The sequence below is a fragment of the Molossus molossus genome, unplaced genomic scaffold (genome assembly GCF_014108415.1).
Source record: "Molossus molossus isolate mMolMol1 unplaced genomic scaffold, mMolMol1.p scaffold_m16_p_3, whole genome shotgun sequence".
Taxonomy (NCBI): Eukaryota; Metazoa; Chordata; class Mammalia; order Chiroptera; family Molossidae; genus Molossus; species Molossus molossus.
The window spans coordinates 1,958,730-1,983,661 of NW_023425366.1; the positions used below are offsets into that span (position 1 = coordinate 1,958,730).

Consider the following 24,932-nt stretch of genomic DNA (forward strand, 5'->3'; position numbering starts at 1 on the left):
AAACTATGAACACATGTGGATGTGTGTGGAAAGGCTTATTAGCTCTTATGTACAATTACTTTCCGGTTCACAGACAGCTGAGAAGAGGCTCGTTCCCTGTGTGCCAGCTGTTCGTAGCCTGTCCTTGTTCTTACGCAGAGCGCCCGGCAGCCCCGGCAGCGAGCGCTTGGCGGTGCGCTTTGGAGAAGGGCGCTCTGTCATCCACCTGGGGGGCTCTGCCCGGGCAGCCCCGGCAGCGAGCGCTTGGCGGTGCGCTTTGGAGAAGGGCGCTCGGTCATCCACCTGGGGGCTCTGCCCAGGCAGCCCCGGCAGCGAGCGCTTGGCGGTGCGCTTTGGAGAAGGGCGCTCGGTCATCCACCTGGGGGTTCTGCCCGGGCAGCCCTGGGCAGCGAGCGCTTGGTGGTGCGCTTTGGAGAAGGGCGCTCGGTCATCCACCTGGGGGCTCTGCCCGGGCAGCCCTGGGCAGCGAGCGCTTGGCGGTGCGCTTTGGAGAAGGGCGCTCGGTCATCCACCTGGGGGGCTCTGCCCGGGTTCCTTCCCCTGACCTTCTGGCTCATTTAGGGCTTTAGTGTCTTTTCTGTGGATCTTAAATCCGCTCTGGAAGAAAGTAGCCTCCTTGGGGTCTTTCAAGAAAAAGCTGGTCTTCCTCCTTCCCAAGTACAGTGAGCCTTCTCCGCTCCCTTACCTGGCCCGCGTCAGAGAGCCTGCGCTGTGTCTGCCTCAGCCGCCACCTCCCCCGTGACCTCCCCCAACTCCAGCCCCGTCTGGATTGTCGCACTCTGCGCTCTGATCGCTGTCTCCGTGGAAACAGTTCCTGTCCGGGACCCACGACTTTCAGGTTGTGAAATCCAGCGGTCTTCATCTTCTTTGATTCATCAGCAGCATTTAAAGTACAGTTGTATTTTTTTAAATTTTGAAATAATTTTAGACTCACACAGAGGTTGCAAAAAATAGTTCCAAGTTCCCGCGGATCCTTCGCCCAGCTCCCCCCACAACAACATCTTACAGAATCACGGTGAAATGATCGGTATCATTAGCCGCAATGCAAACCTTGCTGAGATGTCACCAGTTTTTATGTGCAGTCTCGTGTGTGTGTGTGTGTAATTCTATGTAACTTCATCATGTATAGATCCGTGTAACCATCACCACAGTCAAACTCCCTCTCACTGTCACTTACAGTCACACTTCCCCCAAACCCTAACCCCTGACCTGCTCTCCATCACGACAGTTGTCAAGTATGTTATGTAAGTGGACTTGTATAGTATATATCCTTTCGAGATCGGATTTTTAAAACTCACTTATGCCCTTGAGATCTGTCCAGGTTGTTGTGTCTATTATTCGTTTGCTATTTTTCTTTTTTTTTTTTTTTTATCCTCACCCGAGGACATTTTTCCATTTTTTGTTCAGATAGAGTGAGAGGGAGAGAGAGAGAGAAAAACATCGACGTGAAAGCGACACATTATGTGGCTGCCACCCACACGACCCAACCAGAGCCGGGGACAAACCGCAACCGAGGTACATGCCCTTAGCGGGAACCGAACCCGGGTCTCTCTGGACCGCAGGCCAACACTCTAACCGCTGAGCCAAGCCGGCCAGGGCTGCTATTTTTCATTGAGTAGAGCTGTACTATATGGAAGTACCATATTTTGTCCATTTGCCTTCTGAGGGACGTCTTGGGTACTTCCAGTCCTTGACTATTAGAAGTGAAGCTTATGAAATGTGTCTGCAGGTTTGGGGTGAATGTAAATTTTCATTTTCCTAGGGCACATCCCCAGCAGCCAGATTGCTGGGTCTTGGTAGCTGTGTGTTGACATTTGTAAGAAACTGCGAACGCTTCCCGGAGCGTCTGCGCGTCTTCCCCGCACTGCTTCTGCGTGAGCCCCCGACAGGTGCTGGGCGGCCCTGCTCTGCTCTGGTGGTCGCTGGTTCGCTGCTGTCCCCGCGGCGCGGCGCCTCGGTGACGCGATGTTCCCGGCTCCTGCGCGTCTTCCCTCACTGTGGTGCTCGGAAAGAGCTTCGTGCTTTCCAGATACATGCAGTCTTCTGTTAAATGTGTGATTGGCAAGTATATTTTTTCCAGCCTGTAGCTTGTCTTTTCATTCTCTTAAATGTATTTTTTGAGAGCATATGTTTTTAGTTTTGATTTTTTGTAAGTAGATGGGAAATGTTTTGCTCAGAGAAGTCATTTGCCCAGGTCCTACACCTAGTAAGCAACAGGCTGATGTTTGAAATGGGGATGAATCAAGTTTATTGATATTTTTTCCATATGTAGATTGTGCTTTTGTTGTTATTTCTGAGAGTGGAGTTTTTTTTTTTTTGCCTAACCCTATTACAAAGACTTTTTCTGTTTTCTTACAAAAGTTTTATAGCTTTTTGTGTTATCCTCGTCTCTGTGGTCCAGTGTTAAGTTTTATTTAAAGTGGGAGGTTCCAGCTGAGGTGTGTGTGGGTCTGTGTGGGGGTGTCTGTGGGTCTGTGTGTTTGGTGGGTGTCTGTGGTTCTGTGTGGGGGTCTGTGTGTCTGTCTGTGTTTCTGTGAGTCTGTGTCTGTGTGTCTGTCTGTGTCTGTCTGTGTGTGTATGAATGACCAGTTGTTCCTACACCATTAGCTGTGAAGCTCTCCTCTCTCCTTGGACGTGTCTGTGCTCTCCACAGCTGGCTGTGTCCCTCCCTCCTGTCCACACTGTCCTGACTGCTGTAGCTGCACATTGGGTGGCAGCATACATACTGAGTAGCTTAAAATGGGGTGGGGTAAAAATAAACTATAGCTGCACTTCTCTCAGAATTCAGGGAGTGTGGCTCCTCCAGCTTGATTGCTCTCCAGACTCGGCTCTCCAGCTCCTGCCGCTCTGCGCGCGCTGCAGCGTCAGCGTGGCCGCCGGCGGTCTGCCGGGACCTCTGCAGGAGTGCATCCGAGTTGTCCGTCAGTCCGGAAGAAGTGACACATCCACCTCGTCAGTCTCCGTCCGTGTCTCTCTCTGGGTCTCTGACTTCTCGCGTCAGTGCTGTGCGGCTCTCAGCACGCGGACCCTGCGCGTACTTTGCGAGGGGTGTGCCTGAGGCCCTCCCTGTTCTGAAGTAGTACACGGGACTGTGCTTCTTGTTTGGTCCCCTTGTTTCGTCCTCAGATCAGCAGGAGGAAGAGAGCTGGGTGCCTGCCCTCAGCAGTCCGAGGTGCCGGGCAGCCGAGTCGGGGCTCCTCCACTTGCTGCCCCGCCCCGAGCCATGAGTCAGCGCGTCCCTTCACGGTCTGTGTGGCCTCTAGGTCGCATGCCCTCTGCCCGGCGTCCACGTGTTCACACCCATGTGATGGGACAGCGTTCTGTGCAAGAGGGGCAGAAGGTCAGCCCTTGCTGCATCACGGGTGACCTTGTGCCTCCCCGGGGAGCTGTGTGTGGCTCTCACTGTGGGAAGAGTCCCTTCCACGTGCAGACTAGTTCGTATCCACGTCTCAGCTGGACGCCCATCACCCATCTCTCCGGTACGACACCTGTTAGTATTTGTATGGTGGTATCAGGAGGCTGGGCATTTGTGCACGAGGAAGTTGACGATGCTGTGACCACATCCTGACGGTATTTCCCGACGTCTGTGGTGGATGGGTTCCGGTGGTTTGAGCTTGTGGAGGCGCTGAGTTGCCGGAGCACGTGTTCTGCTCCGAGGTGTCGGAGTTGGAGGTGGAAGGCTGTCATTCGTGGGTGAGGAAGAGTTCGCTGTGCAGAGGATGTGATTCTTTTTTAAAATTTTTTTTCCCTCTATTGATTTTGGAGAGGAGGGGAGAGGGAGAAAGAGATAGAAACATCAATGAGAGAGAACATCTATTGGCTGCCTCTTGCACGCCCCCAAAGGAGGTCAGGCCCACAGCTTGGGCACGGGTTCTGACTGGGAATCGAACTGGCAACCTGGTGCATGGGCCGATGCTCAGCCACTGAGCCACACCAGCCGGATGAGGATCTGATTCTTCATCCTGTGGGCACATTGAAAGCAGGGCGTGGGATGTCATGTGGGGCAGCCACTTCGGAAAACAGTTGGGCAGTTTCTCAGGAGGTTAAACATGACCAATTATTCCACTCCTGGCTCTCTGTGCATTAGCAGTGAGCATACATATTCTCTTCCTGCAGAACACTGGTACACGAATGTTTATAGTGTCATTGGTCACAATACACAAACTCTGGAAACAGCCCACATGTCCACTAGCTGGTGCATGGATAAACATGTGGCTCACATGTGCACACGCTAGCTGCTGTTCAGCAGTAGAAAAAAACACGCACCACGGTGAAACTCGAGGCGTCGCGCCGGGTGAGAAACCACTTGCAGGATGCCACGTGCCATGTGGTCTGTCGGAAACCCACGAAGGCAGAGCCGACGTGTGGTGCCCGGGGTTGGTGGCGGTGGCAGCGATGGACGTAAGCGGGCTCCTGGGGATTGACGGGCGAAATGTTCCAAAACGGCCATGGCGACGGCTCCGCACACTTACCAGAATAATTGGATTCTGTCCTTAGAGTGGGTGAGTTTTATGGCCCGTAAGTCACACCTCAATAAAGGTGTTCCAACAAAGGGGACTGAAGATGAATTTTGTCACCTGGTGCTTGACTTGAATTTGATAGAAGGACCAGCAGACCCTTCGCTCTGCCTGGACGTCTGTAGTAAAGGCCGCAGGCAGCACCCGCGTGCCCTGCGGCTCTGTCTCCCCGTGGGGTGCACCGTGGCTGCAGAGGGCCGTGGTGGCGCGAAGGGAGCTTCTGGAGCAGTGGTCAGGCACCGCGGTGTCGGTGTCCTCCGGCCTGGAACTCCTCACGGGCGGAGGCACGTCTGGGAAGGGGCCAGGTATGCAAACGAGGGTCGGTGTTTGGAAACGTTCGCTGCGGCGTTCTGTAGGGTCGCAGAACGTGCTTCCCAAGTAGGAAGGACAGGCGATCGTGCAGCTGTGGCCCTCTAGGTGGCCAGTGGCACCCCTTGCTCACTGGCGGAAGTCGAGTTGGGTCTGTTGAAAGGATGCACGGTGCTCGGACAGGCCAAGCAGCAGAGCGCTCTGGCAGAGGAGAGCCGAAGCCGCTTTCTCCTGGCTCGTCCCAGCCGGCTGGTCTCCAGGTCTCTGCAGACCTGCCGCCCCTCCTCCCCTCCGCCAGCTCTGAGCAGCCTGTGCTCCGCGACGGGATCTCCAGGCTCTTCTGGAGGCACAGGTGGGTCAGGCACCGCCGGCGAGCGGGTCTCCCTGCCCACCCCCTTCGGGAGGGCGTCTACACTCCGATGCGTTGGGTCGTGATGCTGAAGTGGCATTGGGTGATGATTTTGATGTAACACATCTCATGGCTTATAGGAGAGATTGCAGATACATAGTAGTTACTGATTTAACAATACTTCTAAGTCCTTCTGTGATACAGTCTCTACTTTTCACTCAAACTCTCAAGAGAACAGTGTGCACTTGTGGTAGGTTCATGCTTTTCTGTTTTTATTATTCTTACACCTCTGGTCTGGTCTCCACCCCTTCCTTACCGACAGCCCGCTGGGCACTGTGGGCCATCTCACCTCCTGAGACGCTCTCTCTGGGCTTGGCTGTGGGGACTTACTCCGGCCTCCTTCAGCGCACCTGGTCCGCCGCACTGGGTCCCCTTCCTCTGGCCTGCCCCCCCGTCGCTGTGCCGCCCCTTCTTCCTTGGTGTCATCCTGCACAAGTCCTTCTGCCTGTGGCTGCAGAGGCTCTTTATGTCCCCACCTCGCAGTCTCTGTCCCAGACCCTGTAATGAGGTCTGACCCCAACCACGTGGCGCCCCCAGCTCTTGTTCTGTCTGCTCCCTGCTGTGTGACCTGCGCACTGCTCGGCTGTGTGTTCCGGGGAGCCCAGCGGACCCCTTGCGCCGTGGTCACTCCATGTGTGTCCACTTGAATGTTTCTGTTTCAGAAAATGGACGAATTCGACGTATATGCGATTTAATCTTGGTCCCCTGCTGTCCTAAAGATACCCACAAATGTTTTTCTAAATCTAAGAATGATTTCTAACGTACGTCTTGTGGTCAAAGGAAAAAAACCCCAACTTAATGGATATGCCTACGAAAAACATTTTTCAGTATATTTGGGCCTGTTAATTTACATTTTTTTGAGAATAGAACCTACCAAATCTGAGACACTGCTATGTGAACTCACTTCCTGTGCGAGATGTTTTCTCGCTCCAAGAGGAAGGAGCTCTGAACACGAAGCTCTTCAGGAGCCGCAGTCAGAGGCTGGGGTTCCCGCGGTCAGAGGCTGGGGTTCCCGCACTGCAGAGGCTGGGGTTCCCGCGGTCAGAGGCTGGGGTTCCCGCGGTCAGAGGCTGGGGTTCCCGCAGTCAGAGGCTGGGGTTCCCGCGGTCAGAGGCTGGGGTTCCCGCACTGCAGAGGCTGGGGTTCCCGCGGTCAGAGGCTGGGGTTCCCGCACTGCAGAGGCTGGGGTTCCGGCGGTGCAGAGGCTGGGGTTCCCGCACTGCAGAGGCTGGGGTTCCCGCGGTGCAGAGGCTGGGGTTCCCACACTGCAGAGGCTGGGGTTCCGGCGGTGCAGAGGCTGGGGTTCCGGCGGTGCAGAGGCTGGGGTTCCCACACTGCAGAGGCTGGGGTTCCCACACTGCAGAGGCTGGGGTTCCCGCGGTGCAGAGGCTGGGGTTCCGGCGGTGCAGAGGCTGGGGTTCCCGCAGTCAGAGGCTGGGGTTCCTGCACTGCAGAGGCTGGGGTTCCTGCGGTCAGAGGCTGGGGTTCCCACACTGCAGAGGCTGGGGTTCCCGCGGTGCAGAGGCTGGGGTTCCCACACTGCAGAGGCTGGGGTTCCCGCGGTGTGTACAGAGCTCCTGCAGGCACCGTGAGTGCAGAAGGGCCGGTTCTTCGTGAACACAGAGCCATGTGCTCCTGGGCGGGGTGGCCGGGGCTGGAGGCCGAGCGCCGGCCGGCAGCCCGTGTGCCCCTGCGAGGTGCTGGCAGGTGCAGAGGTCTGCGCTGCCACAGGTCTGGGGGAGGCCGGGCACGGCACCCGCTGTCGGGGTGCAGACAGCGAGGAGCAGCAAAGTCGGCTCTCCGTGATTTCCCTACAGTGCAGCCTTCACTGGAAGTCCGGCCGGGAAGCCTGTGGGCATCTGGAGGCATCCAGGAGCCTGCACCGCTGGCAGATGGCTCAGCAAAGAGGGACTGGGACTTGGCATTCAGGGTCTCGTGCAGACCAGGACGACGAGAGCAGGAGGGGGATGTGCTCCTGCCTTTGTCCGGCCCTCGGCGGCTGGGAGATGCAGCCAGGCAGAGGCTGTCTTCGGGGCGTTGTGGGGTGCATGGGAACAACTGTCCGGCCGTCAGGACGCCCTCGGTGCTTCCTGCCTGCTGCACAGATGTCCGCTCAGCAGTGACGGCAGCGCTGCTGGGGGGCGTCCCTGCGCGGAGAGCCTTCTGAGCTCGAGCAGGCCTCCAGCAGACTGGAGGTTCATCTTGGTGCGAAGCTGTCCCGGTGGGCAGCTGCTCTGGAGCGGGGAGAGCTGGGTCTCAGGGTCCCCCTCGCAGGAGTCAGACACGGGGTGAGGGGGGACAGCTCTTCCGGCCGCTGCTGTGCTCGGTCCCTTTTCAGAGCGGCTGTGACCGCGGGGACAGCCCCCGACCAGTGGGTAAAGCTCTCCTTCGGTGCTTCGGTGGCCTAGCCATGACCGTGCCTCTCTCACTGGTGCGCACACAGACAGACGGGGACGGCAGAACGCTGCTGTCCTCTGGAAGCGGAGGCCGTGACAGTCGGTTTGGAAATAGTGCTGAGAACCCTGTGATGAAATGACAGGAGCTCGCGAAGGGATTGTCCCCTCAATCCGCCGCGCGTGTGGGCAGGACACAGGAGAGCGCTCCTGGTGAAGGGGTGGCTGGAGGGCTTGGCTCCCTGGGGAGAGCTCTGGACCCCGCCTGGTCGGCCAGCCTGCTGCATGCCCCGCCCACTGTCTCCACGGCAACGCACTTCGCTGCCGCCCGGGAGAATTGCTGCAGTAACTAGTCTGATGTTTCCTTTTTAATGATGTTTCGTTTATTCCTTTTGCTAGCGGGGTTGCCTTTTGCGATCCTTTCTTCGAGGCATGCCCCCTTCCAGCGAGGACTGTTCTGTAGCGATGAGTCCATCAAGTACCCTTACAAAGAAGACACCATACCTTATGCGTTATTAGGTGGAATAATCATTCCTTTCAGTATTATTGTCGTAAGTTAAATCCACTTTTTCCACCTTTATAACTTCTAGTCAGTTGGCTTAATTTTTGTGTTAATCTGTTGATGATTGAATGTATAAACCTGTAAAACAATGTGTGTTTTTTAACCTTTAATTAAAGGTGTAATTTGATCAAGATAATTTTATTTCAGGTGGGACCAAAAAAATACCAATGTCTAATTAGAAGAACGTGTTGAATAAGTGTGTCCCTGTGGTGGTCAGAGTTCTAGTCTGCTGGTCAGTGGTCACGCAGCGGACGCACGTCAGTGTCCGGGCCCCACTTTGTCCAGAGGTTCGCAGTGTCTTGTCGCTCACTGGCTCTGGGCCTGCTTCAGAGCTCTGGACAAGATCTGCCGACTGACGTTAAGACTTCATTCAACCCGTGTTTACTTCAGAGTTTTTACAAAATGCCCGAAATGGAAGAGAAAAGCCAAAGTTCTGTAGATAGTTAGCAGTGACTATGAAAGAATGATGACTGTCCTGAGATGCCCAGACGCTGTTCTTGTCCAGGGTTTCGGGGGGGCTTAGGGGAGTGCTGGAGGGAGCACACCTCACATGCCCAGACTCGGTAGTTTTTGTAATGTCTTGACCTAGAGATGCCGTGATTTAGATTTGTTTAACGCTTCATAACTTGTAACTTTAGAAACACAATTTATCTCTGTTAAAAGCAGAAAGTGTGGTCCCATCCGTGAGATTGGCCAACAAGGTAGTAGCAGTATGTTTTGTCAGTTTGGGAGTTAATTTTTTTTTAAAAAAGACACTTCTTAATTTAGAAATTTCACGTCTTATTCAAGAATGATCACAGCTTCTTATTAGCATTGAGAGTTAGCTCGTAAAATGTGTGGTACAGAGAGAGGTTCGCTTCCTGAGACGAGCCCTTGGAGGCAGAGACGGGCACCTTGTCCACCTGGCCTGCCACGTGCGGGGCGCTGGGGTGAGCCCCAAGTAGCCGTGCAGTTCCATTGGTGATTCTCCTAAGGAGGGAGAAGACGTGAGAGCTAGTGATCCTCTACTCTCAGGTCTTGTACGGAGTTTTCCCTACTGAAGGGAAGAGAGCCAAGCTGTGCTTCTCCCGTGCAGGGTGGAGCAAGGTGCAGGCCTTTTGTAAGCGTGTGTTTCTGAGAGATTACTGTTTAAATAGAAACATTTAGTAGGACTCGTAGTTGCAAATAGTAGCTGGTTTCGGACAAGACTCAAGTATGCAGACACCGCCCCCAGCACACCTGTCTGTCGGTCTGGTGTCCTGCACACTCAGGGCTGCTCACTGCGGAAACCACTCAGCCCGGGGCCGGGCCGCACTGCAGGACGGTGCCCACGGCCACGCACCCAGGGCCGCGCTGCAGGACGGTGCCCACGGCCACGCACCCAGGGCCGCGCTGCAGGGCGGTGCCCACGGCCACGCACCCAGGGCCGCGCTGCAGGACGGTGCCCACGGCCACGCACCCAGGGCCGCGCTGCAGGACGGTGCCCACGGCCACGCACCCAGGGCCGCGCTGCAGGACGGTGCCCACGGCCACGCACCCAGGGCCGCGCTGCAGGGCGGTGCCCACGGCCACGCACCCAGGGCCGCGCTGCAGGGCGGTGCCCACGGCCACGCACCCAGGGCCGCGCTGCAGGACGGTGTCCACGGCCACGCACCCAGGGCCGCGCAGGCCCCCCAGGTGGTGAGGCCACAGAGGAGGCAGCTTCAGGGTGGGCTTTGCAGAAGGCTGGGAGTGGGCTCGGAGGCAGGACGAGACGTTCCCGAGACGGAACCGTGGCTGCCATGTGCAGTCACACGCACAGGCCTGCGCTCACTTGGAAGATGGGCTCGGAACTCTTGTCTGTCTCAGGGAAGGTGGAGCACAGGATCAGGGTGAAGTGAGTCGGCCCAGCGTTTGTCCATTTTCCAGCCCCCCTTCCCGTACGAAGGGCCAGGGTTCCACTTACACCACTTCTGGGGATCAGCTCTTGGCCTGTGCCCACGCTCTGAGCGCCCCCGGTCAGCGAGCCCGTCTCCAGTGACGGGAGCCAGGTCCGGAGTGCCGGCCGCTGGGGCAGGAAGGCTGGGGAGCCGAGCGCGCCTCCTGGGAGCCGGCAGAGGCTGAGGTGCGGGCGGCCTGCTGTCCTCGCTGTTCGATGAGTATGCTTGGCACACAGTTTTTTTTTTTATCCTCATCCAAGGACATTTTTGCATTTGTCTTCAGATAGAGCGGGAGGGAGAGCGGGAGGAAGAGAGAGAGAAACATCGATGTGAGAGACACATCGAGTGGCTGCCACCCACACGACCCCAACCGGGGCTGGGGGCAAGCTGCGACCAAGGTACGTGCCCTTAGCGGGAACTGAACCCGGCCTCTCTGGTGGGCCGTGGGCCAAGGCTCTAAGATGCTCTAACCGCTGAGCCAAAACGGCCAGGGCGGTGCATTTTTTTTTTTAATTTTTTTTTATTGATATTAGAGAGAGGAAGGGAGAGGTAGAAACATCGATGAGAGAGAACATCGATTGGCCGCCTCCTGCACGTCCCCCACTGGGGATCAGGCCCACAACCTGGGCATGTGCCCTGACCGGGAATCGAACCGGTAACCTCTTGGTGCAGGGTTGACGCTCAACCACTGAGCCACACGGGCCGGGCCTTGGCACATATTTTAGTAGAGAAATTCTTTCTTGCTGCTGGTCTGTCGAGGCTGGTGCTGGGACACCTTAGCAGCCCAAGGACGGTCTAGACGTCAGTGCCTGGCACCGGCGGGTGGGGGCCAGGGCTCTCCCTGGCACAGCTGCACAGGGGCGTGCCTGGTTCTCTCCTTGGACCTGCTCTCCAGGAGAGGGTGGGCGGAGTCATTCCCGCCTGGAGGAGGAATCTGTTTCCACGGGGCTGTGTGCGAACTGAAGCGGTTGCCTTGACTCCAGAGGCAGGCAGCATCTCTCCACCTGCTGAACCCTGTGGGGGCTGCTAGTCAACAGGCAGCATCTCTCCACCTGCTGAGCCCTGTGGGGGCTGCTAGTCAACAGGCAGTATCTCTCCACCTGCTGAGCCCTGTGGGCTGCTAGTCAACAGGCAGCATCTCTCCACCTGCTGAGCCCTGTGGGCTGCTGGTCAACAGGCAGCATCTCTCCACCTGCTGAGCCCTGGGGGCTGCTGGTCCACAGGCAGCATCTCTCCACCTGCTGAGCCCTGGGGGCTGCTAGTCAACAGCCGAGCATTCATTCTGCCTTTCGTAGACCACAGTCTGGCCGTCAGACTTGCAGTTGGTCAGGAACGCCAGGAGTTACTGAGCCTGGGAGGAAAGCGTTTTCGGCAGCCGGTTCTTGAACCCTTTCACGAGGCAGCACTCACTCCCCCTGGGCGCTGCTCCCCCACAGGCCTGTTCGAACACCGTGAAGTTGCTCATGTAAACTGAGCACTGTGATGTAAAACGAAGCAGTGAAGTTAGTACATATCTTCAGTGAAACCTATGTCCCACCTCAGCGTACATTAACAAGCTGACTGGTCTTGTTTAAGTGTTTATTTTGGTCTCAGGCGCTAGAGTGTGGCTTATTTTATTAGCAAATGTAATTTTTTATAATGTTGCCATTCAGTATTTTAAAAATTTCTCAGGGTATTAGTCTGTGAACTTGTAAAGTATTTGGAAACCTTTTTATGCCTTTAAACTCATTACATAGACATGCTGTGCTGGAATCTGAGAAGGTTGAACTCCGCTTCTCCAAAGTCAGTGAGAAGTAGAGAGGAGAGAGGCACTTGAAATGTTTTCTTGGAGGAGCATCAGGTGTGTTTGATCTTTTAACAGGACGTGTCAAGGAAGCCCAGCCCACGGGTCCCCTGGAGGGGCCGCAGGGAGCCCCGTACCCATTGGGACGGGAGCCCGGCAGCCAGCCGGGATAATCCCTGCTTGCACATTCAATTTTTTGTGGTTGTTGTTGTTTATATTCGATTTTTTTACTTTTTTACTCTCCCCCTCTAATCTGATGGGTGTCTTGGTTCTAGGGATGTCTGATAAAAACGATGTCAGAGACTTACAGAAGGGACATCCTACTTGGGGGAGTTTGTATTCTTTGAACACACCATGTTTTTGTCCACATCACGTGTACTAACTAAAACTCAGTTTATTTCAATACAAGAAGGAAACAACGTTGTATTTCAGCACAGACGACCGGGCCTGGCCATGGCTGTCAGAATACCCACAGTTGATGTGATACCTTTTTGTGGTTTAGATACCCTAAATTGACTTGCCATTGGTGAAGGGGAAAAGGGGATGGTTGTTTTAAAAATAATTTTATTGTGATTTATCATTTTGTTTTCTATTTTTAATTTTGTTTAAAGTGCCTGGTTGCTGTTTTAACATAACTATCTTTCTGTTTCTTTTTCAGATGATTGTCGGAGAAGCCCTGTCTGTCTACTGTAACCTCTTGCACTCGAATTCCTTTATCAGGAATAACTACGTAGCCACTATTTACAAAGCCATCGGAACATTTTTGTTCGGTGCGGCCGCCAGTCAGTCCCTGACCGACATAGCCAAGTACTCGATAGGCAGACTGCGGCCTCACTTCTTGGACGTCTGCGACCTCGACTGGTCCAAGATCAACTGCAGCGATGGCTACATTGAGTACTACGTGTGCCGAGGGAACGCGCACAAAGTGAAGGAGGGCAGGTGTGTGCTCCTGGGACCCGGGGCCGGGGCCGGGCGCCGAGCCGCTCACCGGCCTGGAGAGGCCGGCGTGGGCCTGGGAGGCGAGCGGGGACCCCGTCTGTCCTCGCCCTGTGCCCCTCCCCGCTTCACCCCGTCCTCTGTTTGAAAGCTTTTTAATGCAGCTGTTTTCCTCTCCGAGGGAATCACGTGAATCACGTGACATGAACCCGTAAGTCATTAGCAGTCCAGGGAGCGGATGTCCCCAGGTCCAGAGAGCAAACCTAGGCTCTGCGGCCACGCGGCCACTCGACAGTTGTCCAGCTCGGCAGGCGGAGCAGGAAGCAGCAGCCAAAGGCGGTCGTGGCGTGAATGGACGTGGCCGTGTCCCAGTAAAACTTTATTCACGTGAACAGTGGCTGCCTCGGGTTAGGGTTTGCTGACTTCTGATCTAGTCAGCCCTGCGTGAAGCTCTGTAAGATCAGTATTCCTGGAGTGTCCTTTTTGTGAAGTCACTTCATCCATGTCTTGAGAGCTCTCAGGCTTCAGGTTGCCTTCCTATAACAAACACCCTTGGCCCTGGCCAGTTTTGCTCAGTGGTTAGAGCGTTGGCCTGCGGTCCAGAGAGACCCGGGTTCGGTTCCCGCTGAGGGCACGTACCTCGGTTGCAGTTTGTCTCCGGCCCTGGTTGGGTTGTGCGGGTGGCAGCCACTCGATGTGTCTCTCTCACATTGATGTTTCTTTCTCTCTCTTCCTCTCTTTCCCTCCCACTCTATCTGAACAACAAGAATAAAATGGAAAAATGTCCTTGGGTGAGAATAAAACAAACAAAACAGACGCCCTTGTTGGGCTACTGTCAGCATCTGGAGCGCTGTTGGAATGCATGAGGCAGAAGGTGGGGAGCTCAGTGACATCAGCAAAGCACCGGTTGGTGGCAGAGCCGAGACCTCACCTCGGGTTTCAGAATTGTCAGCCGTAGCGTTTCAGTGTGATTCACCTTTTCATATCTTACAAGATTGCTGTCCATTTCCCTTAGCTGTCCTTCGTCCAGCAGATGCTTTCTCTGGGTAGCACGTCCAGATTCCAGATTATGTCGATTCCTGTACACTGATTGTCGTCCTTGGTTCCCTGGTGCCCGACACCGGGTGTAACTAGGTGCTCACTGTGCTGTGTGCTTGATTGTCGTCCTTGGTTCCCTGGCCCAACACCGGGTGTAACTAAGTGCTCACTGTGCTGCGTGCTCAGGACTCAGCCGTGGACCAGGCCCTCGTGGAGCTCAGTGTGGCCGGGGAGACGCACAATGAACAGGTGACGACAGTGGCAGAGACCCTTCTCGCGGTAGCAAAGCCAGGCCAGAGAGGCTGCTCAGGGACACGCGCTGAGGTGCTGTGAGGGCTGAAGTGGGTGCCGAGTCCTCACGAACGAAGGAGGGAAGGGACTAAAGCTGTGGGTGGTGGATACGCAGAGGGAGGAGGCAGCCGCACTGATTTGAGCCCAGGTGGGCACTCGTGTAAGGGGCAGTGATGAAGCCACCAACACCGGCCCTGGGCTCATGGTGTGGGTGTGGCGGGGTCATTCTGAGCTTTGACAGTGCTCCAGGCCAAGCAGTGCCCCAGGGAGAGGCCCTTCAACGCCACCGTCAGGGAGGAGTCTGGACACGGGGAGACAGAGGACGTGGCCGTAGAACTGGGGGTGCAGTGTCCAGGGAGGAGCTGAGGCGCAGGGGATGGACAGAGGGCTGGTTGGAGAAGCAGCAGCTCATTTTGATAGACATCAGTTCTGATCTACAGAGCAGTTTGTGAAGAACTGCTATCTCGATAGAGTCCTTCAGCCTGTAACTGTGGTATATCTCTTCCTGTATTTAGTTTTCTTTAGTTTCTCTCAGCAGTATTTTTTTGTTTCCAGTGTCCATGTCTTGTACACATTTGGTTAAATGTCAGTAAGGTTTTAGTGTTTGTTGATGCTGTTGTGAAAAGGTTTTAATAATTTTCTTTTTTTAAATCCTCACCTAAAGACATTTTTTTCCATTTTTTGTTCAGATAAAGTGGGAGGGAGAAGAGAGGAAGAAAGAGGGAGAGAGGGAGAGAGAGAGAGAGAGAGAGAGAGAGAGAGAGAGAGAGAGAGAGAAACATCAACGTGAAAGGGACACCCACCACTCGCACGACCAACCAGGGCCGGGGACAAACTGCAACCGAGGTACGTGCCCTTAGCAGGAACCGAACCCGGGTCTCTCTGGACCGCAGGCCGACACTCTAACTGCTGAGCCAAACCAGCCAGGGCAGGTTTTAATAATTTTTTAAAATCAATTTTCAATGTTTATTGTGTTGAGAAATGCAGTGGTTTTATATTGCTTTGAATCCTGAAATATTGCTAATTTAACTAATTTATTAGTTGGAGTAACTTGTAGATTCCTCAAGGCTTTCTGCTGCTGTTTGTGCCGTCTGTGAATGGAGAACCCACTCTTCTCTCCCGTTCTGCTTGTCTTCCGCGCCCCAGTGGCCAGGGCTCCCGGACAGTGTGGGGACAGTGGCGAGAGCAGAGGTGCCCCTCCCTGCCCCGGGTGGAAAGCGTCCTTAGTGGTTCGCCATGAAGCATGTTGACCCGTGTGTGTCCGTTAGATTTTTTCACGGACGTGTGCTGGATTTTGTCAGATGTTCTTCCTAAGGTCTTGGGATGGCCGTATTGTTTTCTCTTTTAGTACAGTGTATTTAATCAGTTTTGAAACATTAAAGCAACTTTTCATTCCCGGGATAAACTCCATGGGGTCATGGTGCGTTATATTTTTCATATGAATTGAATTTGAGTTACTAATACTCTGTTGAGGATTTTTGCTTCTATGTGCATGAGTGTCACTTGTCTGTAATTCTTGTGTGCAATTTCTGTCCAGCTTTGGTGTCAAGTGTTCGGTATTAAATGTTTGGTGGAGTTTTCTAAACTATGATTTTATAATTTAAAATAGATGTAGGGCTTTTCGGGGAGTCTCTTTCTTGTACGGTTTGGCCATTTGTCTCTGACGGGATTTGCCCGTTCCACCTGGATCATCACGCCGGCCTCTGGCTGTTCACGGTGTCCCCGTCCGGGGCCCTCGCTGCCTGGAGCCCGCCCTCCCCCCTCGGCCCTCACCCCACCCCTCGCTCCTCGCCCCTCCCCCTCGCTCCTCCCCCTCCCCCCTCGGCCGGGCTGCTCGTTTCTGCTGGTCTGGCTGCAACTTCGTTGCTTTCATTCATCTGTTAGTTTCTTTTAGGTTCCTTGGTTTTTCCTCTGTTGTTTTTCTGTATTCAATTTAATTTATTTCTGCTTTTATTCATTTCCGCTCGCTTTCAGTTTAATCAGTTCTTCCTGTAGTTTCACAGGTGAGACTCAGGTCACTGGCGGTGTCACCTCCCGCGGCCGCCTACCCGGCGCGCTTCCTGATTTCCCTGGTGCTCCGTCCAGTGCCTGTCCGCCCTCCTGTCCGCCCTCCTGTCCGCCCTCCTGTCCGTCCTCCTGCCCGCCCTCCTGCCCGCCCTCCTGCCCATCCTCCTGTCCACTCTCCTGCCCGTCCTCCTGCCCGTCCTCCTGTCCGCCCTCCTGTCCACCCTCCTGCCCGCCCTCCTGCCCGCCCTCCTGCCCGTCCTCCTGCCCGCCCTCCTGCCCGCCCTCTTGTCCGTCCTCCTGCCCATCCTCCTGTTCATCCTCCTGCCCGCCCTCCTGCCCATCCTCCTGCCCGCCCTCCTGCCCGCCCTCCTGCCCGCCCTCCTGCCCGCCCTCCTGCCCGCCCTCCTGCCCATCCTCCTGTCCACTCTCCTGCCCGCCCTCCTGCCCGCTCTCCTGCCCGCCCTCCTGCCCGCCCTCCTGCCCGCTCTCCTGCCCGCTCTCCTGCCCGCCCTCCTGCCCGCTCTCCTGCCCGCCCTCCTGCCCATCCTCCTGTCCACTCTCCTGTCCGTCCTCCTGTCCCGACTGCTGGTTCAGTTACACTGCAGACTGTGTGACTAGGCTCCCGTGTGGAGGGCATGTCCTTGCCCGGGGGGTGGGGTGCGGAGGGCGTGTCCTTGCGGGGGGGGGGGGGCGGGGGCGTGTCCTTGCGGGGGGGTGTGGGGGTGCGGAGGGCGTGTCCTTGCGGGGGTGGGGGGGTGTGCCTCTGGAGAGGTCGCTGTGCTGCACTCCCGACGGCTGGAGACTCGCCCCACCTTCTGTCCATACCGATGCGTCCTAGAGGCCTTCGTCCGCCCTTCAGGGTTCGCCGGCTCTGCCACAGCGACTGGCTTCCCTGTGTTCTTTCCTGTCCCCCGGCTTTTGCTTAGTTTCTTCTGTGATTCTGTTGTTCAGTGTATTTTGAGTCTTTTTTTCCCTGTATGTGCCTTTTTTCCTATGAAATGTCTCTAGACGTTCTTCTGCGTTGAGTCTTGTCTGATGTTGCTGTCGAGCCAGCTCCAGCTCTCCTGTGTGTACTGTTTGGATTGTATGTATTTTCCATAAATAAAATTTCAGTTTATTCGAGGCTTTGACCGTCAAACATGTTTGTGGGATGTTTAAAGTATGTAGTTGGATCTTGTTTATTCTTTTAACCCAGGCTGAAAGCGCCTGCTTTCTGGTCGGAGTCTGTTGATTCACATCCGGTGTCCTCAGGGTTAGCTGCCGCCTCGCTCTTCCCGTTTTTCTTTCTCTGAAAATCGAGCTGTAAGTGACTTTCAGCATAAACTAGTTTTGGGTGTCATTTCTTTTTTCGTCTCTTTTAAGTTCTGTGTCTCCTATACTGCTTTCCTTTGTATCACACAACTTCTTTTTATCTTTACCTGAGGATATTTTTCCATTGATTTTTTTTTTCTTTTTAGATAGAGTGGGAGTGGGGGAGAGAAACATCGATGTGAGAGAGACTCATCCAATTGGTTGCCTCCTGCACAACCCCGAGGGGGGACGGAGAGGGAACCCACAACTGAGGTACGTGCCCTTGACTGGGAATTGAACCCACAACCTTCGGTCCTCGGACTGATGCTTTAACCACTGAGCCAAACTGGCCAGGTCTACATAATTTATTTTTTAGTACAACATTTTAAGTATTCTACTGATATTTTCTCTGAATTTCATGGTTAAGTTTTGGAATTTCTCTAGGGAATTGCAGTGTCCATCTCTGTCATAATTTACATCAAGTTAATGTTGACTTTCCTATGGCAAAATTAGCCCTTTCTTACACAGTGTGGCTCTGTGGCCCCAGACCTTGTACACACTTTGGGGTGGTACTGTCATGTATATTACATCCACATACCTTATCAACTCAGCAAAATAGTGTTTTAAGTTTTGCTTTAAACAGCATGTTTAAAGAAATGAATAGGCCCTGGCCGGTTTGGCTCAGCGGTTAGAGTGTCGGCCTGCGGTCCTGAGAGACCCGGGTTCGGTTCCCGCTAAGGGCGCGTACCTCGGTTGCAGTTTATCCCCGGCCCTTGTCGGTTGTGCGGGTGGCAGCCACTCGATGTGTCCCTTTCACATCGATGTTTCTCTCTCTCTCTCTGTTCCTCTCTCTCCCTCCCCCTCTACCTGAACAAAAAATGGAAAAATGTCCTCGGGTGAGGATAAAAAAAAAAAAAAGAAATGAATAGAAGATGTTCAGTGAGGTCTCTAACGACAAGGGGTGCCAGCAGACACGCGCGTCTGTGCCACAGCCCTGGCGCAGTGCGGGGCAGCTCGGCGTGAAGCAGCCCGTCACTGTTCTGTGGCTCAGGCCTGCTGCCGCAAGTTCTCGGCTTTGTTCATCTGGAAGTGTCTCTGTTCTGTCTTCATTTTTCAAGAATAGCTTTGCTGGCCCCAGCTGGTTTGGCTCAGCACTTAGAGTGTCGCCCAAGGATCGAAGAATCCTGGGTTCGAGTCCCCGGTCAAAGGCATGTAACTCGGTTGCAGGTTTGATCCCTGGCCTTGGTCGGGGTTGTGCTGGAGGCAACCAGTGGTGTCTCTCTCACAGGAGGTTTCTCCCTTCCTCCCTCCCTCCCTCCCGCTCTCTCTCCCTCCCTCCCGCTCTCTCCCTCTCTCTGAAGACCGATGGAAAAGCATCTCCAGGCGAGGATTGACGACGACAACAGAATAGCTTCGCTGGGTATAGACCTCCTTGGGGGAGTTGGTTCTCCTTTGCACTGTGGGTGCTAGGCACACGTCTGGGTTCCCCAGGAGGGGCGGAGACATCTGGGTCGTCTCCTCGTGTCCGGTCCCCTTTAGGACGCTGTTTGCTCTCAGTGTGTCCTCGCTTCCACTGGTGATGGTTCTGGCTTTGTGGGTGCTGCTCGGGCTTGTGGGTCTTCCTAGTGTTTCTCACCCCTTGAGTCTCGGTCTGTGCTTTTCTGCCAAGTGCCGAGGACGCCTTTCCTGTGGCACCCACGGGAGACACAGGAACCTACCCTAGGCCAGGGCTCGGAGAGTCGCTGAGGCGGGAAGGGGCACCGGAAGCTTAGGTACTAGGCCATAGTCCATTTCTCACGACAGTGCATCTCACTGAGGGTCCTCTCTCCTGCACACGCCATTTGGACAACAGGGACAATGGCTTCTTTTTTTATTTTCTTTTATCCTCACCTGAGGACTTTTTTTCTCCATTTTTTGTTCAGATAGAGTGGGAGGGAGAGAGAGGAAGAGAGAGAGAGAAACATCGACGTGAAAGGGACACATCGAGTGGCTGCCACCTGAACGACCAACCAGGGCCGGGGACAAACTGCAACCGAGGTACATGCCCTTAGCAGGAACCGAACCCAGATCTCTCCGGACCACAGGCCGATGCTCTAACCACTGAGCCAAGCCTGCCAGGGCAACAATGGCTTCTTTTAAACAGTGTGAGAGGAGTGGCATCTCCACCTGTGTGCACCGCGCCCTCTCTCCGCCTGTGTGCACCGTGCGCTCTCGGGCTGTGTGCACCTGTATGCACCACGTGCTCTCTCCGCCTGTGTGCACCGTGCGCTCTCGGGCTGTGTGCACCTGTGTGCACCGCGCCCTCTCTCCACCTGTGTGCACTGTGCGCTCTCGGGCTGTGTGCACCTGTGTGCACTGCGTGCTCTCTCCGCCTGTGTGCACCGTGCGCTCTCGGGCTGTGTGCACCTGTGTGCACCGCGCCCTCTCTCCGCCTGTGTGCACCGTGCGCTCTCGGGCTGTGTGCACCTGTGTGCACTGCGTGCTCTCTCCGCCTGTGTGCACCGTGCGCTCTCGGGCTGTGTGCACTTGTGTGCACTGTGTGCTCTCTCCGCCTGTGTGCACCGTGCGCTCTCGGGCTGTGTGCACCATGCGCTCTCGGGCTGTGTGCACCTGTGTGCACTGCGTGCTCTCTCCGCCTGTGTGCACCGTGCGCTCTCGGGCTGTGTGCACCTGTGTGCACTGCGTGCTCTCTTCCAGGTGGGTCTGGAGCAATCAATGTGCCCTTATTCCAACTGCACTTTTTTTTTTTTGGCAAAGCTTTTTCTTTTCTTTTTTATCTTTATTGTTGAGAGTATTACAGTAAGATTGTACTTTTGACTTAAGTACACTGAGATATTTTACCCATCACTCTTTAAAGCTTCTACCCCGCCCACAAGCAGTGTCTGCTCGGAGCCTGCGTAGGGCCAGCAGAACCACCTTTCGGAGCAGCGTGACTGTCAGACAGCTCTGTGCAGGGCTGTCTGCGTCCACATGGTCGCAGTTCTCAGTGAGAAGGCCTTTGGGAAGTTGGGGTTTTGAAGCAAGGAGAAGGGAAATCAAACACAGTGAAATTTTAAGGAGACTCTGTGTCTTCCTGTGACCTCCATCCGGTGTCTGGAAGGGGCTGGGGTTGCCCCTTGACCTGTGCCAATAGTTGGTGGGTGCAGGCTCGTCTGGTCCTTCCCTCTGGGTGAGAGTCAGGGTGCTGGACACGCAGACACATTTTTCTAGACAGTGTCTGTAGTTTATTAGGACCGTAGTGTGATCTGCCTTTTCAGTTTATCTGCACAGCCTGCCTGTTTTAATTATAAAATTATAATGCTTGCCATTGGAGAGAAGGGACATACCACTCGAAATGAGTCACGTAGCTGACCTCAGATGAGTCAGAGCTGCCTCGTGGGGTGAGAACCTCCTACCGTTCTGGTTTTTGATCTTGATTTTTCCCGTCTGTTCTCTTATTTTCGTTGTCTCCCCCTGCCCGCTGCTCACATGCTCTTGTGCCAAACTCACGGGGGTCACAGCGCTTTGCCTGGCTTCGCTGGTGGCAGCCACTGGTTCCCACAGAAGTGAGGACGTGATGGGCGTCATGGGAAACGTCCCACCTGTAGCCCTGGGAGCACCTGCTCGTGTGTGCACCTGGGCGCCTGGGCCAGCTCAGGGCAGCAGGAGGGCGCCTGGCCCGTGCCCCCCTGCCCAGGCCTGTGCCCCGCCCCCGCCAGTGGAGTTCTTCTCAGGTGTGGGAGAGGCCTGCTGATGAGCCCAGGTAGCTGAGACCTGCAGCTCCCTTCCCAGGCCAGGTTTCTCTTCAGACTAGTGGCTCCCCAATGTCAGTGGTTTGTTAGAACCACCTGGAGAGCCTGTTAAAACAGATCTGGGGCGGGGCCTGAGGACTTGCGTTTCCAGCACGTTGCGCACCTGGCCGGCAGGGCTCGGGCTGTGGGCATGCAGGGCGGAAACACACCCTCTGGGAGAGCCACGCTGTTCTTTTTTCTGGCTTTTATTTATTTATTTTCCAATTTTTATTTTTGTTACAGATGTTTCTTTTCCCCCCTTAGACCCCCTCCTCCCCTTCCTGCCTCTGCACGCCCCAGCATTGTTGTCTGTGTCCATTGGTTATGCACACATGCATATAAGTTATTTGGTTCATCTCATCCCCCCCTCCTCCGAGGTCTGTCAGTCTGAACCGTGTCCTTTCTAGATCTCTGGGTCTGTTTCATTCATCGGCCCACCTTGTTCATTATAGTCCACAAATAAGTGAGATCACGTGTTACTTGTCTTTCTCTGATTGGCTTGTTCGCTTAACATCATACTCTCCAGGTCTCTCCATGTCGTCTCAAAGGATAAGAGATCTTTCTTTCTTACAGCTGCGTAGTACTCCATTGTGTACATGTACCACAGCTTTTTTATCCATTCGTCTACTGATGGACATTTGGGCTGTTTCCAGATCTTAGCTATTGTAAATAGTGCTGCAACGAACATGGGGGTGCATATATTCTTTCTGATTGGTGTTTCAGGCTTCTTAGGGTGTATTCCTAGAAGTGGGATCTCTGGGTCAAATGGCAGATCAATTTTTAATTTTTTGAGGAAACACCATACTGTTTTCCATAGTGGCTACACCAGTCCTGCATTCCCACCAGCAGTGTACTAGGGTCCCCTTTTCTCCACACCCTCGCCAGCACTTGTTGTTTATGATTTGTTGATGGTGGCCATTCTGACAGGTGTGAGGTGATACCTCACTGTTGTTTTAATTTGCATCTCTCTGATGATTAGTGATGTTGAGCATTTCTTCATATGTCTCTTGGCCATTTGTATGTCCTGTTTGGAGAGGTGTCTGTTTAGTTCCTCTGCCCATTTTTAAATTCGGTTCTTTGTCTTCCTTTTGTGGAGTTGTATGAGCACTTTATATATGTTATTGGAAATTAAGCCCTTATCTGATATATCATTGGCAATGATGTTCTCCCATACAGTGGGTAGCCTTTCCAATGTGATGGTTGTTTCTTTTGCTGTGCAGCTTTTGAGTTTGATGTAGTCCCATGTGTTTTTCTCCTTTGTTTCTGTTGCCTTAGGTGACGTATCAGTGAAAATTCTGCTCCGTATGATGTCCGAAATTTTGTTGCCTCCATTTTCTTCTAGGATTTTTATGGATTCAAGAATCACGTTTAGCCCTGGCCAGTTTGGCTCAGCGGTTAGAGCGTCGGCCTGCGGTCCTGAGAGACCCGGGTTCGGTTCCCGCTAAGGGCATGTGCCTTGGTTGCAGTTTGTCCCCGGCCCTGGTTGGCCGTGCGGGTGGCAGCCACTCGGTGTGTCCCTTTCACATCGATGTTTCTCTCTGTCTCTCTGTTCCTCTCTCTCCCTCCCACTCTACCTGAACAAAAAATGGAAAAATGTCCTCGGGTGAGGATAAAAAAAAAAAAAAAAATCACGTTTAATTCTTTTATTCATTTTGAGTTTATTCTTGTGTATGGTTTCTGGCTTTTATTTAAATGCAGTGGTTGAAGTGTACACTCTGCTCCTGATGAGTTCCGGGTGGCTACCTCTGGCTGAATGACTCAGGTGCTCAGTGCAGTTATTTGTATTTGGATTGCGGCGGCTTTGTATGGTTTAGACGCTTAACGGCAGTATTTTTGGTTGAATGTAAGAAATAGTTTTTCTTTTTTATTAATTCCTGGTTGGTTCTTCCAGTGTTTAAAATAATTTTTTAAAATTACAGTTAACCCCTTTTTTAATGCAACGGCACGCAGGTAAATAACCTGGCCGGAGGGCGTGTCTCGAACAGTGGAAACCCGCTTCCGCCAGACTGAGCGGCTGCACGGGGAGAGCTGGGTTCTCCGCGGGCGGTCACGGGGGCGGTCACGGGTGCTGCGCCTCCCCGAGGGCGCGGCCGGCAGGGCTCGGCCCTGAGCTGTCCGTCCCCAGGACATCCCGGGAGGGTGCGGGAGGCTGTCGCAGCCCCTCGGGACGCAGTTCCAGGTGCATCTGAAACGACGGGACCTCGCCCGCAGCTCTCCCGCATCCTGTCCGAGCGTCCGTGCCGGCGCCCGCTGCCGCTGCGGCCGCTTGCCGACCCCTCCGCACCGCCGCCCGTCCCGTGTCACACTCCGCGGCGAGAGCGTCGCAGGGAGGCCTGCTCGGCACCCGTCGCCGGGCCTCGCCGCGGGTTTCTGGTGCCGGCTGGCGTGGCCCGACCGGCCTCCGCGCCCCAGGTGCTGCTGCGGGGAGCGGCGAGCGGGGACCCGAACCCCCGCGGCCCGCACACGCGGCTTCATGCTCGCTGCAGGGGGGGCCTGTGGGTGGCGGTCACGCGTGCTGTGGGGAGCAGCGCCGGTGTCCCCCGAACTCAGAGGGCCACGGTCCTGCCTGTGGGGTCCGGTGGGACATGTCTCTGGAACATGGCACCTTCTTAGCCCCATTGGATGTCCTTCCCGAGCCCGTTAACCGCGTGTCCTTCCGTTCTTCTGTTTTACGTGAAATGGGAAGTTGTGTAGTTTCATGTGGTCACTGAAGGATGCTCCAGATGCGTCCCAGCACGATGGCTTGTCGGTCCCCTGGGACCGCAGCGTCCCGGAGAAGGGGCGGCCCTCCCCTGGGGCCCCGCGGAGTCGCGGCGGCGCCTTGTGCCCCCGTTTCTCTGGGGCGGCCGAGCGAGTGTCCACGCTGATGGAGCCGGGCCAGAGGCCAGCTCGGCTGGTCAGGACTCCCTGCAGGCAGCAGCAGGTTGTCCAGGCCCCGGAGCCTCCGCGGCTCCCCTGCAGTGACGCTGGCCGTGGGCCGGGACCGCGCCCGCCCGCCCGCCCTCGCCCGGCTGCCCGGTTCCGAAGGGGAGGCTGTGGGCCGGGACCCGCACTCTGCGCCCGCCCGGTTCCGAAGGGGAGGCCGTGGGCCGGGACCCGCACTCTGTGCCCGCCCGGTTCCGAAGGGGAGGCCGTGGGCCGGGACCCGCACTCTGCGCCCGCCCGGTTCCGAAGGGGAGGCCGTGGGCCGGGACCCGCACTCTGTGCCCGCCCGGTTCCGAAGGGGAGGCCGTGGGCCGGGACCGCGCCCGGCCGGCTGCCCGGTTCCGAAGGGGAGGCCGTGGGCCGGGACCCGCACTCTGCGCCCGCCCGGTTCCGAAGGGGAGGCCGTGGGCCGGGACCCGCACTCTGCGCCCGCCCGGTTCCGAAGGGGAGGCGGCGCACGTGGGGGACATGGCCCCGACTGCGCGGCCGGGGAATGACCGTGTCTCTCTCTTCCAGGCTGTCCTTCTACTCGGGCCACTCCTCGTTCTCCATGTACTGCATGCTCTTCGTGGCGGTGAGTCCGCGCGCGGCTCCCTGCCCGTCCAGGTCCAGGTCTCGCGAGAGCAACTGGTTAACTTCGTCCTCTTAGAAGCGGTTTCTCTCTGTCCCTCTGTACAGGGTCAGGTTTGGTGAGGGGGAGCCTCTATGTGGGCGAGCGGTGCCTGCCTCGGCTCTGATGCAGCTGTGCCTGTGGGAGGTGCGGGTCCCCCCCGCGCAGCGGTGAGGCAGGGAGGTGCCCCCCCC

At 55.4% G+C, this 24,932-nt stretch overlaps 1 protein-coding gene across 2 annotated transcripts in view; it reads left to right on the forward strand.

Moving 5' to 3' along the window:
* PLPP1 (phospholipid phosphatase 1) overlaps positions 1-24,932 on the forward strand; it is a 67,437-nt gene that overhangs the window by 39,513 nt on the left and 2,992 nt on the right. Inside the window, exons 2-4 of one of the 2 annotated variants that reach the window (XM_036279038.1) lie at positions 8,028-8,179; positions 12,530-12,810; positions 24,645-24,702. In XM_036279038.1, coding sequence (XP_036134931.1) covers positions 8,028-8,179; positions 12,530-12,810; positions 24,645-24,702 — 491 coding nt within the window. The remainder of the gene's footprint in view (positions 1-8,027; positions 8,180-12,529; positions 12,811-24,644; positions 24,703-24,932) is intronic. The other variant, XM_036279037.1, reaches the window with a different exon arrangement.